The 14,274-nt window shown below is 43.0% G+C and overlaps 1 protein-coding gene across 1 annotated transcript in view; it reads left to right on the top strand.

Moving 5' to 3' along the window:
• PDZD7 (PDZ domain containing 7) overlaps positions 1 to 14,274 on the top strand; it is a 115,407-nt gene that overhangs the window by 62,707 nt on the left and 38,426 nt on the right. Inside the window, exons 8-11 of the mRNA XM_040437546.1 lie at positions 712 to 1,209; positions 4,646 to 4,834; positions 10,448 to 10,489; positions 13,135 to 13,298. Of these exons, the coding sequence (XP_040293480.1) occupies positions 712 to 1,209; positions 4,646 to 4,834; positions 10,448 to 10,489; positions 13,135 to 13,298 (893 nt within the window). The remainder of the gene's footprint in view (positions 1 to 711; positions 1,210 to 4,645; positions 4,835 to 10,447; positions 10,490 to 13,134; positions 13,299 to 14,274) is intronic.

Raw genomic sequence — 14,274 nt, forward strand, 5'->3', positions numbered from 1 at the left:
TAGAGACGCTGCTGAGAAAAATCAGGATGTCCGTGTCCCAATCCCACCAAGCCGGGCTTCACTGATGTTCCTAAAGATATGGAAAGTTGTCACAAAGCCAGCCAAAATCTTGTGCGTGACCTTCTGCGCATGCACACTAAAGCTGAAAGTACTTGCCCTGACTTGTTATGATAATGTTCTCAGTTCTCAGAGACATCAATTAAGACTGGCTTGGTGATATTAGGGCTTGGACAACCTAAATTCTTTCAGCAGTGTCTCTACCTCCTCGACTAAGTAGCACAGGGTGAAATGCCAGCTATAAAGTTTCTTTTCATCATAATAAAGCTCCACTTTGTGCAACTAAGGCCAACTTTGAAGACTACTGAAGCACAAACATCAGGTACTGGTAGCAGTTAGGGGGTCAAAAATATTGACAGCTCCTCTGTCTATATAAACTATTAAGGTATGTGGACATCATTTAGGTTTAATGTCCCACTGCAGTCCTCCTTCCATGAGCTAGTATGCAGAGCTGTTTTGTAAGAGCAGATGCCTCCCTGGTGGACCCAGCCTGTCCATGTATTACGTGGCTAACATCTCATTTGAGTGGGCACCATGTAACTTTACATGTTTCCTGAAGTGGAGGCAAAAACAGCTGATTGCCAGGGTTAGATAAGCCAACTTCTTTTAGTCCCTATAGTACATTCAGGTATTGATATTTTTTTCCTTTCTCAGTAACCAATGGCCAATTGCAGCAACTATCTCAAGCATCAGAAACCAGCTCTTCTATCTCTTCCTATTCCTCCGGACCTCCTCCAGGGTCTATTAATGGATACCATCAAGCAATAATTTCCAGTCCAGCCATGTATGAACAAGGAATGATAGATGTTGGCATTTCTACTGAAGCTTCACTTGAGACTGATTACTTGGACCGGACAGAGACTGCCATACAAACAGATGCCCACATGTCTTCCTCAGGGATCCTGGATCCAGAAGGATCTCACAAAAAAGGGATCGTCGGAAGTGAAATCAAGAGGACTGTGCATCCCACTGTTCGCCTTAAAGATACTGCCATAAGATCAGAGAGTTTTCTTGAATCCCAGTTTAAGAAAAAGCAGAGGAAACAATCAGGAGATTTTCTTAGCTCAGAATCTCCAAAAACAGCCTTGTTATTAGCACTTAGCAAACCTCGAAAGCCCATCAAAAGATCTCAGAGTTATTTAACTCTGTGGGGTGAGTTTTTTTTTGCCTTTTACTGTATATATTTTATATCGGTTCAATTCATATTATATATATACAGTGCTGCCCATAATTATTCATACCCCTGGCAAATTTTGACTTAAAGTTACTTTTATTCAACCAGCAAGTAATTTTTTGACGGGAAATGACATAGGTGTCTCCCAAAAGATAATAAGACGATGTACAAGAAGCATTATTGTGTCGGAAAAAAACATTTCTCAGCTTTTATTTACATTTGAGCAAAAAGTGTCCAGTCCAAAATTATTCATACCCTTCACAAACTGTCACAGTCTGTGGGAAAATCAAAAGTTCTATACCATTCCAAATAGTCCAAGCTGTTCTAAAGCATCCTAATTACCCTGATTAATTGGAAACAGCTGTTTTAATCAACTCAACAGGTGAAAAACAGCAGCTCTCTGTAGTTGGTTTGTGGACAGTCATGGCTAAGACAAAGGAGCTCAGTGAGGACCTGCGGCTGCGAATTGTGGCTGCTCACAAGCCAGGAAAGGGCTACAAGGCCATTTCTAAATGTTTTCAAGTTCAGGTGGCTACAGTGCAAAGTATTATTAAAAAATACAAGATGTTCCGCACTATGGAAAATCTCAGAGGACGTGGTCGGAAGCCAAAAGTGACACCTGTGCTGGCAAGGAGGATAGTTAGAGAGGTGAAAAAGAATCCAAGGATCACCACCAAGGCCATCCTGGTGAATCTGGGCTCTGCTGGTGGCAATGTCTCAAGGCAGACAATCCAACGGACACTGCACACTGCTGGGTTCTACGGATGCAGACCAAGGAGGATGCCACTTCTCCAGATAAGGCACACAAAAGCTCGCTTGGCCTTTGCAAAAGCTCATCTGGACAAAGAAGAAGACTTCTGGTCTTCTGTGTTATGGTCAGATGAAACAAAAATGTTTGGTCACAATGATGTTTTCTTCATTTGGCGTAAAAAAGGAGAAGCTTTCAAACCAAAGAACACCATCCCCACTGTCAAACATGGTGGTGGGAACCTAATGCTTTGGGGGTGTTTTTCGGCCAATGGACCAGGGAACCTAATCACAGTAAACGGCACCATGAAAAAAGAGCAATACATGAGGATTCTCAACAACAACATCAGGCAGTCTGCAGAGAAACTTGGCTTTGGCCACCAGTGGACATTTCAGCATGACCATGACCCAAAACACACAGCAAAAGTGGTGAAGAAATGGTTAGCAGACAACAACATTAACGTTTTGCAGTGGCCCAGCCAGAGTCCAGACTTGAATCCAATTGAGAATCTGTGGAGGGAGCTAAAGATCAGGGTGATGGCAAGAACCCTCCAACCTGACAGATTTGGAGCTCATTGCTAAAGATGAATGGGCAAAAATACCTGTGGAGACATGCAAAAAGCTGTTTTGCAATTATAGGAAGCGTTTGATTGCTGTAATAGCCAATAAAGGCTTTTCTACATAGTCTTATTATCTTTTGGGAGACACCTATGTCATTTCCCGTCAAAAAATTATTAGCTGGTTGAATAAAAGTAACTTTAAGTCAATAAATGGGGTATGAATAATTATGGGCAGCACTGTATATATTTATATATATAATTTATATTTACGAGTCTGGGGCTGAGAATGGTGTGTGCCCAAAGGCAATAAACCACATTCGAGCAGTGTCCAAATGCCCAAATTGCCAGTCCTCCCTGCCTTGTCAATTTAAAAGTGCCTCCAGTCCGGAAGCACAATACATAGTGTACATTCTGGTGTCTGTATTAGTAGTGTCAGCCTAGTAGCTGATCAGCTGCTGCAAGGAGCATTTGAGATGAAGATGTGCAGCCCTTGCTCTCTTGTGAATATACTGTTAGGCTCTGTTCACATCACATTCTCCAGCTATGTTGCCTGTCATTGATGTGTTATTAGCGATGAGTGAATTTAGTGTCCAATTTGGTCGAATTGGCCTTCAGAATTGAAAGTGCTCCAGTTGCCCAGAAAAGTTGTGTATGGCGCTCTGAACTCTCCTAGAACTATATCAACCCTATTCAAGGTCTTTAACACCAAGGCAGAATTAGTAATGTCAAAGTGACCGTGACATACATAGCTACTGGTAAATGGAGGGTATCAGGTGGTAGCAAATGGCCTGCTTAAAAACTTACTGCTCTTTTGGATTTTTTTTTCTAATTACTTCTAATTACTTATTGGGTGAAGGACTTGTGACCATGTAACTGTGATGTCATCATGGGTTCTTCAGCCCTTCTGACCTTGATAAATGCACTGATACTCATGGTTTGCATTATCAGTGCAGTGTTTCATTAGACAAGTCAGGATAAACCACGCCCACTGTGAAGCCACACCCTACATCAGTTAAGCCACGCCTCCATTGTCAGACGGGGAAAAACGGGGGTGAGGAGAGGGAAGACGTTTCTGAGGAGAAGGTGAGCTGGGGGTAGCCGGGGTGCTTCTCTCTACCTCAGTCAGCCGCAGGGAGCCATGTCTGCAAATCTAGTGACTGAATGGAGGTGATAGAAGCCTCAGTCGGCTGCTGCAGCTCACGCTCAGACAGCGCAGTGCTACTGTCTGAGCGTGAGCTACTGCAAGGGTGGACATCCTTGTGTCAGTCCAGACGGAGGACAGGGAGACAGAAAACCGGACTGTCTGGCCTAAAACCACCGGACTACTGGCTACCCTAGGCCCATCCAGGAGGAGGACTAAAAGATTTTATTATCAGGGCCCCCTCAACAGTATTATACATTATATTCAGTGACACTGTAGGAAATCTACTGAGCTTCTGCTGGGCCTTGGCTAAGAGAGAGTGATCTTGACTAGCCACAGGAGTGGGGGTTGCATGGGAGGAGAGGTTTGTGAAGACTTTGCCGGGGTGGGGGGGGCCCCATTCAAATATTTGCTGTGGGGCCCAGCCATTTCTAGTTACGCTACTGCCCCTAACCAATAGGTCCACTCGGAATTTGCTTGGTCCCATGATACAAACCAGTTATACTGGGTTTCAACATGTTTTTAATAGTCCATTTTATTAGATATTTTCCAAGAGTCAAGAAAAAATACAAAAACAACACAACACAACCCATTTGAACACAGTTTGAGCTTTCAACAAAAGAAGGGATTTCAACATGTTTGATGATTTTTTCCTCCAATACATATACCAGTCTGAGTATGCATCTTATTGAAGTAGTCAGGAGAGATAGCATGAGGAATAGCTAATGTGACTGTTGGGACAAATGCTCTGTGGTGCAGTCAACTGAATCTGTGAACCGGGCAACGGAAAGCTTAGCTATAACTCTGGAGTCTGGCCAACAGTTGTCAAATAAATGTGGTTAGCATTAATGTAGTAATTTTAAAAAGTTAAAATTTTGACAAAGTCATATGCTATAATGATCTAATGATATAAGAGTAAGGATAATGTCCTCATTTTCTTTTTGAATTACTGTATTTTTTTTATAGAAGCCAGAAAGAAAAAGAAGAAAGAGAAGCGGTCCACTCCCGATCTTTCAGGACTACAACGCTCCAAGACGTTCATGAATTTATTTTTTAAGGGCCATGGAAAACAAAATGGAAGCAGCAGTAAGGAGACCGTGACTCCTGATTCTAAGAGAAGGAGAAAGTCCTCCTCACAGAGCGATGGAGATAAAGGTATGGCTAATTTTTCTATTTAGCTGTCCCCAAGTCTGCCTTCCTAAAATATGATTATTTGACATAAAGCAAGTATCATTCTGACCAGAGCGACTTTGAGCCATGATAGTGATAATTGTCTCATGTAAATGTCCTTAGAGAGGTTTGGACAATATCTTTTTGTAAGAAGGTTCCCCCACTCCTGTTGCTGGGACTGCCTGCAATCAGCTGTAATCTGTGGGGTACACTGATGGCAAGTAGCCATTATACCTGCATTAACTGATGGCAATGAAATGGGTGGACCTTCGGTGTAATATATGGCTGTTCTAGGTCCTCCAGAGCAAGAGCTATGACTAATAGATGAAGGTTCTGCACAAAGGACTTTCTTCTGTTAACTCAGATGTCCTTAATAAGTTATCTTAAAATTTCATTTCTAAACCAGAAAACCCCTTTAAATGGGTTCTCCAAGTCTGGGAATCCCATTTCATATGTGTAGACAGGTGCAAGGATTCATAAAAAAAATATATAGACTTACCTGTCACCAGCTGGTTCCAGCACCAAACTCTCTTTTCCTATGCTTCCCCACAGCACGCACGTCACCATTCCAGGCTAATCAATGGCCTCAGTCTTGTGCCGTATCTACACGCAGGGGCAGATTGGCCATAGACCCTACAGGGAAATTTCCCGGTGGGCCAATGCCCAGGGGGCCGTCTGGGCCCTCCTCACGGTCGTCCAGTGGAAGTTTTTGGGATGTATTTTGTGCTGCTGGCAGTGTTTTGTGATGGACTGTGGTATTTGGCTCTGTTGGGGTGGTATAATGTGCCACAATATGGTATTGCTGGCCCTGCCTTCCATCAATTTGGACCCAACTACAAAACGGGGCCACTTTTAGTATTTTTTCCAGGGCCACTTAAAGTTCCCAGTCCGCCCTTGCCTACATGTGTAACTGACCATTGATTGGCCGGTAATGGTGATATGAGTGTAGACAGGACATCAGACTTTTGGACCGGAAGCAGAGGAGGAGGGAGCTCACAACAGCTCCGGACTGGCATTTTTTAATCCCTGCACCCAGGCTGGCAATATCAATAGGGGGTCCCAATCTCAGAGAACCTGTTTAACTATAATTCTATAGCATTGATTGGAGTTCACAATCCAGGAAATTATGTCATAATAGTGGAAAAACCCAGCAACAAAAGAGAAATGTTGATTTCAGCCCTGCTACATCTACGATACATTGTGAATACAATTAGTTATGTCTGCCCGAGGAATATATTTATTGGCCCAGTTTGGCTTCCACATGTTGTTTTCCAGCAGCAGTCTTGATATCCAGCACATTATTTTCACGGCAACACCTTACTCAGTGGAAAGCCTGTCACTGCTAAGAAGGATTTAGTGACCAATCCAATTTATTCCTCTTGTAATCTGAGCCTATATTTGAATGGTCACCAAATCCTGTTTGGATTACCTTTAGTGAACTTGAGCCAGTAAAAAAAAAAATCTCAGCCAAAATTTATAGCTTTAGCTTTTTATGTATAACACTTGATTTATAAAAGAAAAAAAAACTAAACCTCAGAATTAAATTATAAGGCTTTTTTATGAGTTAACATTGGTAGGCCATCAATGCGTGATCTGTGGGGGTCCGACACATACGCATAATGGCGCAACTCCAACGCCACAGTAACTGACACAATTCTGCCTTGTGGTTGTGTCTGGTATTGCAGCTTTGCCCCTGCTCATTGTATGTGCAATGTGTGCGTCCTATGCGTAGGTTAAGGCTAAATGTGCTCACATTTTGTTTTATGCTTCCATCAGAGGTATACAGTTGTGGCCAAAAGTTTTGAGAATGACAAAAATATTAGTTTTCACAAAGTTTGCTGCTAAACTGCTTTTAGATCTTTGTTTCAGTTGTTTCTGTGATGTAGTGAAATATAATTACACGCACTTCATACGTTTCAAAAGCTTTTATCGACAATTACATGACATTTATGCAAAGAGTCAGTATTTGCAGTGTTGGCCCTTCTTTTTCAGGACCTCTGCAATTCGACTGGGCATGCTCTCAATCAACTTCTGGGCCAATTCCTGACTGATAGCAACCCATTCTTTCATAATCACTTCTTGGAGTTTGTCAGAGTTAGTGGGTTTTTGTTTGTCCACCCGCCTCTTGAAGATTGACCACAAGTTCTCAATGGGATTAAGATCTGGGGAGTTTCCAGGCCATCGACTCAAAATGTCAACGTTTTGGTCCCCGAGCCACTTAGTTATCACTTTTGCCTTGAGGCACGGTGCTCCATCGTGCTGGAAAATGCATTGTTCTTCACCAAACTGTTGTTGGATTGTTGGAAGAAGTTGTTGTTGGAGGGTGTTTTGGTACCATTCTTTATTCATGGCTGTGTTTTTGGGCAAAATTGTGAGTGAGCCCACTCCCTTGGATGAGAAGCAACCCCACACATGAATGGTCTCAGGATGCTTTACTGTTGGCATGACATAGGACTGACGGTAGCGCTCACCTTTTCTTCTCTGGACAAGCCTTTTTCCAGATGCCCCAAACAATCGGAAAGAGGCTTCATCTGAGAATATGACTTTGCCCCAGTCCTCAGCAGTCCATTCACCATACTTTCTGCAGAAGATCAATCTGTCCCTGATGTTTTTTTTGGAGATAAGTGGCTTCTTTGCTGCCCTTCTTGACACCAGGCCATCTTCCAAAAGTCTTCGCCTCACTGTGCGTGCAGATGCGCTCACACCTGCCTGCTGCCATTCCTGAGCAAGCTCTGCACTGGTGGCACTCCGATCCCCCCAGCTGAATCCTCTTTAGGAGACGATCCTGGCGCTTGCTGGACTTTCTTGGACGCCCTGAAGCCTTCTTAGCTAAGTTAATTTTTATGGCAAAGAAGGACTATGCAATTCATCTGATCACTCTTCATAACATTCTGGAGTATATGCAAATTGCTATTATAAAAACTTAAGCAGCAACTTTTCCAATTTCCAATATTTATGTAATTCTCAAAACTTTTGGCCACGACTGTACATCAGGAGTATTCCCCCAATACATACAGACATAAAAGGTATACAGAGGCATGTGTTGGCCATTGGCTCCCATTGTAATAAAAGAAATATGTATACCAAGCTAAATGCTTTTTTTTTTTACTGCACTCCTCTGTAAAGGAAAAAGTAGCACTGTTAAATGGGTTATCTGGGGAAAGATATTGATGACCTTTCCTCAGAATAGGTAATCAATATCAGAACTGAGGGTGACCGAGACCCGGGACCCTCACCGATCAGCTGTTAGAAGGGGGAGGCTCTCAGTGAGCGCCATGGCCTCTTCCAAGGCCAGTGACACCTAGTTGCAGTTCAGTCCCATTCAAGTCAGTGGGGCTGAGCTGCAATACCAAGCACAGCCGCAATCCGATGTACGGTGTGGGGCTTGGAAAGCTGCCGGGAGCAGCGGCTCTCTGAAACAGATGATGGTCGGTGGTGCTGGGGCTCAGCCTCCCGCCGATGTGATATTGATGACCTATCCCCAGGTTTCATCATTATCATTTCCAAGATAACCCTTTAACAATTAATCTTTAATAAATAATGTTAAATTTGAATAAATCCAAAGCTGAACGACATGACCGAGTGACTATAGTGAATGAACAGCACTAGTAGGGAACCTGTACCAATGTACACAAGTGATATACTGTAGGTACACTCACCCAGCCCACTTGTATAGTCCTCAAATGGTATCACAGTCCAATTTGCTCTGAAGATGCTTTCAATCTTGGCAGTGAGTTCTCACTGCAAGAAGATAAAGACACCTTCAAGCCCCTAGTATAGCCTACTGTTCCCCTCATAGAGCAGCCACCCTTAAAAAGAGCAACCCTAAAAAACTTAACCTGAAGAACCCTACTACCTAATGGTCAGTCCTGCTGGATCGATTCGCTGGTCATTTCCACTTCATATTCTACACAGATTTCTTTATACAGTGCATGGATCAGATTTGGTAAAATCTCATCCACTTTGCTTCTACTATAATATTTTCCACATGCAGGTCTACAGCAGAAAATCCGTAGCTTATTTGTCCTCTGTGGGTTCCATCAGGTAAGCCCACAACTACACTATAGATGCTCAGTGCCATCTGGAGATGGATTGTTCAACCCTAATTACATGATGACAATATTGCACAATTTTGGCCATTCACAGCCCCCTCTATTAGGCCTCATGCACACGACAGTATTTTTTCACGGTCCGCAAAACGGGGTTCCGTTGGCCCGTGATCCGTGACCGTTTTTTTCGTCCGTGGGTCTTCCTTGATTTTTGGAGGATCCACGGACATGAAAAAAAAGTCGTTTTGGTGTCCGCCTGGCCGTGCGGAGCCAAACGGATCCGTCCTGACTTACAATGCAAGTCAATGTGGACGGATCCGTTTGACGTTGACACAATATGGTGCAATTTCAAACGGATCCGTCCCCCATTGACTTTCAATGTAAAGTCAGGAGTTAATATACCATAGGATCGGAGTTTTCTCCAATCCGATGGTATATTTTAACTTGAAGCGTCCCCATCACCATGGGAACGCCTCTATGTTAGAATATACCATCGGATTTGAGTTATATCGTGAAAACTCATAACCGACAGTATATTCTAACACAGAGGCGTTCCCATGGTGATGGGGACGCTTCAAGTTAGAATATACTACGGGGGGGGGCGCATACTGGCCACCAATGAAATTAAAACTGGGGAGGGAGGGGGGTCTGCCCCCTGCTGCCTGGCAGCCCCTGATCTGTTACAGGGGGCTATGATATGCACAATTAAACCCTTCAGGTGCGGCACATGAGGGGTTAATTGTGCGGATCACAGCCTCCTGTAAGAGATCGGGTGCTGCCAGGCAGCAGGGGGCAGTCATGTACACAGTTCGTAGCATCACTATAAGAACGCCTCTGTGTTAGAATATACTGTTGGATTTGAGTTTTCACGAAGTGAAAACTCAGCTCTGAAAAAGCTTTTATGCAGACGGATCTTCGGATCCGTCTGTATGAAAGTAGCCTACGGACACGGATCACGGACACGGATGCCAATCTTGTGTGCATCCGTGTTTTTTCACGGACCCATTGACATGAACCGTTATCCGTCAAAAAAATAGGACAGGTCCTATTTTTTGGACGGACAGGATACACGGATCATGGAGGCGGATGACAAACGGTGCATTTTCCGAGTTTTCAACGGACCCATTGAAAGTCAATGGGTCCGCAGAAAATCACGGAAAACGGAACAACGGCCACGGGTGCACACAACGGTCGTGTGCATGAGGCCTTAACCACAGCCACTAAAAAGTAATACAGTGTGCTCTGGTGGACCTGGCCATCCATACATCTCATGGTCAGCCATTCATTTGAATTAATAGCCAGATACCTGTTCCCAGGTCAGTAACAGCTCAATATCAAGAATTTCTAAAGCCAAACCCATAGAGATCAGCTGAACTCTGTGATGGCTTTGTTTTTAAAAGGGGTTGCATTCATGAATGGCCGACCTTTCAAGGAATGTCTGGATGTACAAATGATTCCTCCATGATAACTCTAGACCTTCCTTTTCAATGGATTTCAGTAAGTGTTTTTTTGTTTTGCATGGCTGTAATATTGTTTTTATTTCTTCTAGTTAATATTGTTCAGAAATTATTGATCAGAAGCGTGAAGAAGGGTAAATCAATCAATCACGCAATGTGTGCAGAAGGTTTGTGGTGTTCCTGCAACAATCATACAAAGATGCAGATATGGTGCCCTACTAAAAACCTCCATTACATCCATTTACCATATACTAAAATGTAAAAGTTTGAGCTTCAGCAAGTTTAAGTGAATCGACTCCCCCTGTGTATTCTATGGGCCAGCAATCAGAGTATCAATTTTGCCGATTGCTAATAAACTTGATGTACCCTCTGGCAACCTTGTTCATGATCTGCATTATAGGAGACTTAGGTCCTGAGTCATAATTATCACATTTAGTTGATCGCTTACTATGTTTTAGTTGGCTGACATATTTCCTGTAAAAATCTAATTTAGCAGTAAATCCCAACTTAAGTACGGTTTCTAGCTAAAGATGGGAACCGAATTCCCAAGAATGTCTACTTAAATTTCTTGATATCATAATACAAAAATGCTGTTTTTTTACAGTCATGCATCTTTGTATAGGTTGGGGAAATTGTGAGCATGCTTTGACATATTCTTCACCCAAAATGTAAATCTGTTCTAGGAGGGTATACAGTAAATATCCTTTAATCCAGCATTAGGCTACTTTCACACTTGCGTTAAACTTTTCCAGTATTGAGTTCCGTCCTAGGGGCTCAATACCAGAAAAAAACTGATCAGTTTTATCCTAATGCATTCTGAATGGAGAGCAATCCGTTCAGTATGCATCAGGATGTCTTCATTCAGTTACTGTACAGTTTTTGGATGGAGAAAATACCGCATCCGGATCTGTCTACAAATGGTATCCGTTTGCCTACAGATTGCCGGAACTGCCTGCCGGAATCCAACAACGCAAGTGTGAAAGTACCCTTAGAAGGTTAAAAGTAAAAAAAAAAGTTTTAAAAAAGTAATGTAATGTAATTCCCCAGTGACAATTACTGAGGAGGCCAGCTGTAGAAGCGGACCCCATAGCATGCTGGGACTTTGAGGTTGCACATATTGTACCTACTTCCAGACCCAAGAAATTTCAGACTATTAAGCCAGTTCTGTGATAAAGGGGTCATGTCACTAATATAAATGGACCCTGCCCAACAGATAACGCTGTTATATCAGGTTCCCCAAATACCACCATTTATCACAACTGCCTTATTCTAAAGTTATCAGCCTACCATCGCACCCTGTGGCAAATCCATTGCAGTATCCAGTTGCTGCTGATTACGTCCTGTAGTGGAGCCTTGTAATGTATGACATAGGAGGCATCATTGGTAAGAACAAAGGGTGTTGTTAGTGTCACATGATGCTGATGTCAGGACACATCTCACTGCCCTAAGGCATCATGGGATAGCAGTCACATGACAAACCAGGAAGTAGGATTCAAGCACGGGGGATAAGAGAAAACTGTAAATTAGGGAAATTTGGAAAAAAAGGAGTAATGGGAGCTAGAGTAACTGATGAAAATACACTACAGTGAAAAGTAGTTTATGGCATAACCCCTTTAAGTTCCTCAGTTGCTGGATTACAGATGTATTACTATATATCATATTTCCATAATGTTTTGTGATTCAGTGTCTAATTGAGGATGATTAAAGGGAAAAGAAAGGATAGAAGAGAGCCTCTGTCATGTACTGCCCATTTAGTCCCTGCTCGAGACAGAACACAGAGCAGCTATGACTACATGGCGATCTTGGAGTAGCAGTCCATAGAAATTAATTGGGTTGCAGCACATCTAGCACGTTTGCTGCCCCAGAATTGCATTATGTGACCCTATTCATTTTTATGGCTGCCCTGTTACTCTGTGATCCTTGGTTGTGTGACACCTGTTGCGCCCAAGATCACTGTGTAGCCACAGACGTAAAGGGGTTATCCAACCCCTATAATGACTCCCCAATGCCCGGGCCCTTCATATAGATTATAGTAACCTTGCTCCCTCGCACCCGCGTCACTCCTGTTCCTTGCACGGCCGCCGCTGCATCTCCCCGTCACACGGATCAAAACATGGGGTGATGGGAGGAGCATCCTTAGCGTCACCCATGATGCAGAGGCAGCCATGTGGGCATCAGGAGTGACGGAGATGCCAGGGAGCTGGTTAGTATAATCTATATGAGGGGCCCGGGCATTGGGGGGGCCATTATAAGGGTTGGATAACCCCTTTAAGGACCACTAGCACATCTTGGATGCAGACTTTTTGGATGGATCTCCACTTTATATAATTTTCAGCAGATTTCAAAGAATTTATTGGCTCCCTAATTCTCACAAAATTGCGGCTTTAAAATGAGATAAATGTAAAAGTGAATATATATAACTGAATATATATTTTTTTTTAATGCTAAATAGGTTAAAAATTCTGAGCTGATTAATTGTTTGAGGGAACCACCAAAATTGCATTTAAAAATGGGCTTCTACAAGGAGTGATCTTCTGAAAGATATGGTGCAACTGAACATCTATGGCTGGAAATCTGGTCTGGATAAGTAGGTGGTCTTCTCATAGAGGTGGTCGCAACTGTATTAAGAAATTAATCAGCATAGAATTTAGGATTTAAAAATAAAAAATGATAAAATGTGGAGCTTTACTCTGATCAGTGTGTAGATGATGGGTGCTGCTTCTCTTTCAATTCCTCTGACACTGATTATAGTCAATCAAAGTCATTTACTTTGTTCTAGGTAAGAATCGGAATCGTCCATTTTTCTTTGGTGCCCAGCGGGATCTGAATGCTCTGTACAATGGAGATATGTCTATGGAGGATCGATTGGCGATTACCGAAGACATGGCCCGGAAACTGCTAAATGAGGATGAGGTAGCGGCAGTGCTGCGTCATTGTAAAAGGGTGAGTATGTGATCTGTCATTTCTACATCAGTGTCAAAGTTAAGGCCCCTTCACACTGCACGATGGAGCAGATGATTGTCGGGAAGGAAGCATTGCTCATACTTGAAGTATGGAGAGGAGTGATCACTAAGACCATCTCTTGTCCCCATACAGAATCATTGTTTGCCGGCAGCAGAGTGATGTTTAGATGGCAAGATCTACTGAAGGTAAACAATGATATAGGTTACCACACCAATGATCCTATTACGTTTATTTATCAGGTTATCGGCAGCAACTTCACACAGGCAGATTATCACTAGTGAGTGTTCCTGAGAACGATTGTTATACCAAGCACATTGTACAGTGCCGTCCCAAGACAACAAAAATGCATGTTTAATTTCAGCTGCCAGGTCCATATATTCTCTAGGAGATAAGCTGTTGACATATGTATCTGTGTCACGGATGGTGTTGCAGAAAACTGGAAGTCACAAATAAACATCAGACTGACTTGATCCCAAACTAAGGAACAAATAGGTAAGCCCTATAAAAGCCCTAGAGCTCTCCCTTAGTGCTCAGCCCATGCAAAGATCTCTATGATAGATAATTGCATGCCCTCGTGCCTCGACTATATGAGACCTGAAAACCCTACAATAGTGAGGGGACACGACCACCGGCTCCCTGCACTTAATACGGAGGGAGTCAGGGTCACCTAGAATCAAGCCAGCAGAAAAACACAAAGAAAGGAAGAGACTTATCTGAGGAACCAGCAGTTGCAGCTTCTAGCAGAGAGCACAATCCAGGAAGTACTATAAACCACAAAGTGAGGCAGTATGGGAGGGGATATAAAGGGAGGCAATCAGTGTGAATAGATGACAGCTAGGAGAAGAGATGACAAAGTGAAAGCAAAACAAAAGAACATCATGCAGGAGGTACAGAAGAACGTCTGTCAGAGCTTCTTAGAGATCTGGCGGTGACAGTACCCCTCCCTCTACGAGTG

Source organism: Bufo bufo, chromosome 6 (genome assembly GCF_905171765.1).
Source record: "Bufo bufo chromosome 6, aBufBuf1.1, whole genome shotgun sequence".
In the NCBI taxonomy this organism is placed as follows: Eukaryota; Metazoa; Chordata; class Amphibia; order Anura; family Bufonidae; genus Bufo; species Bufo bufo.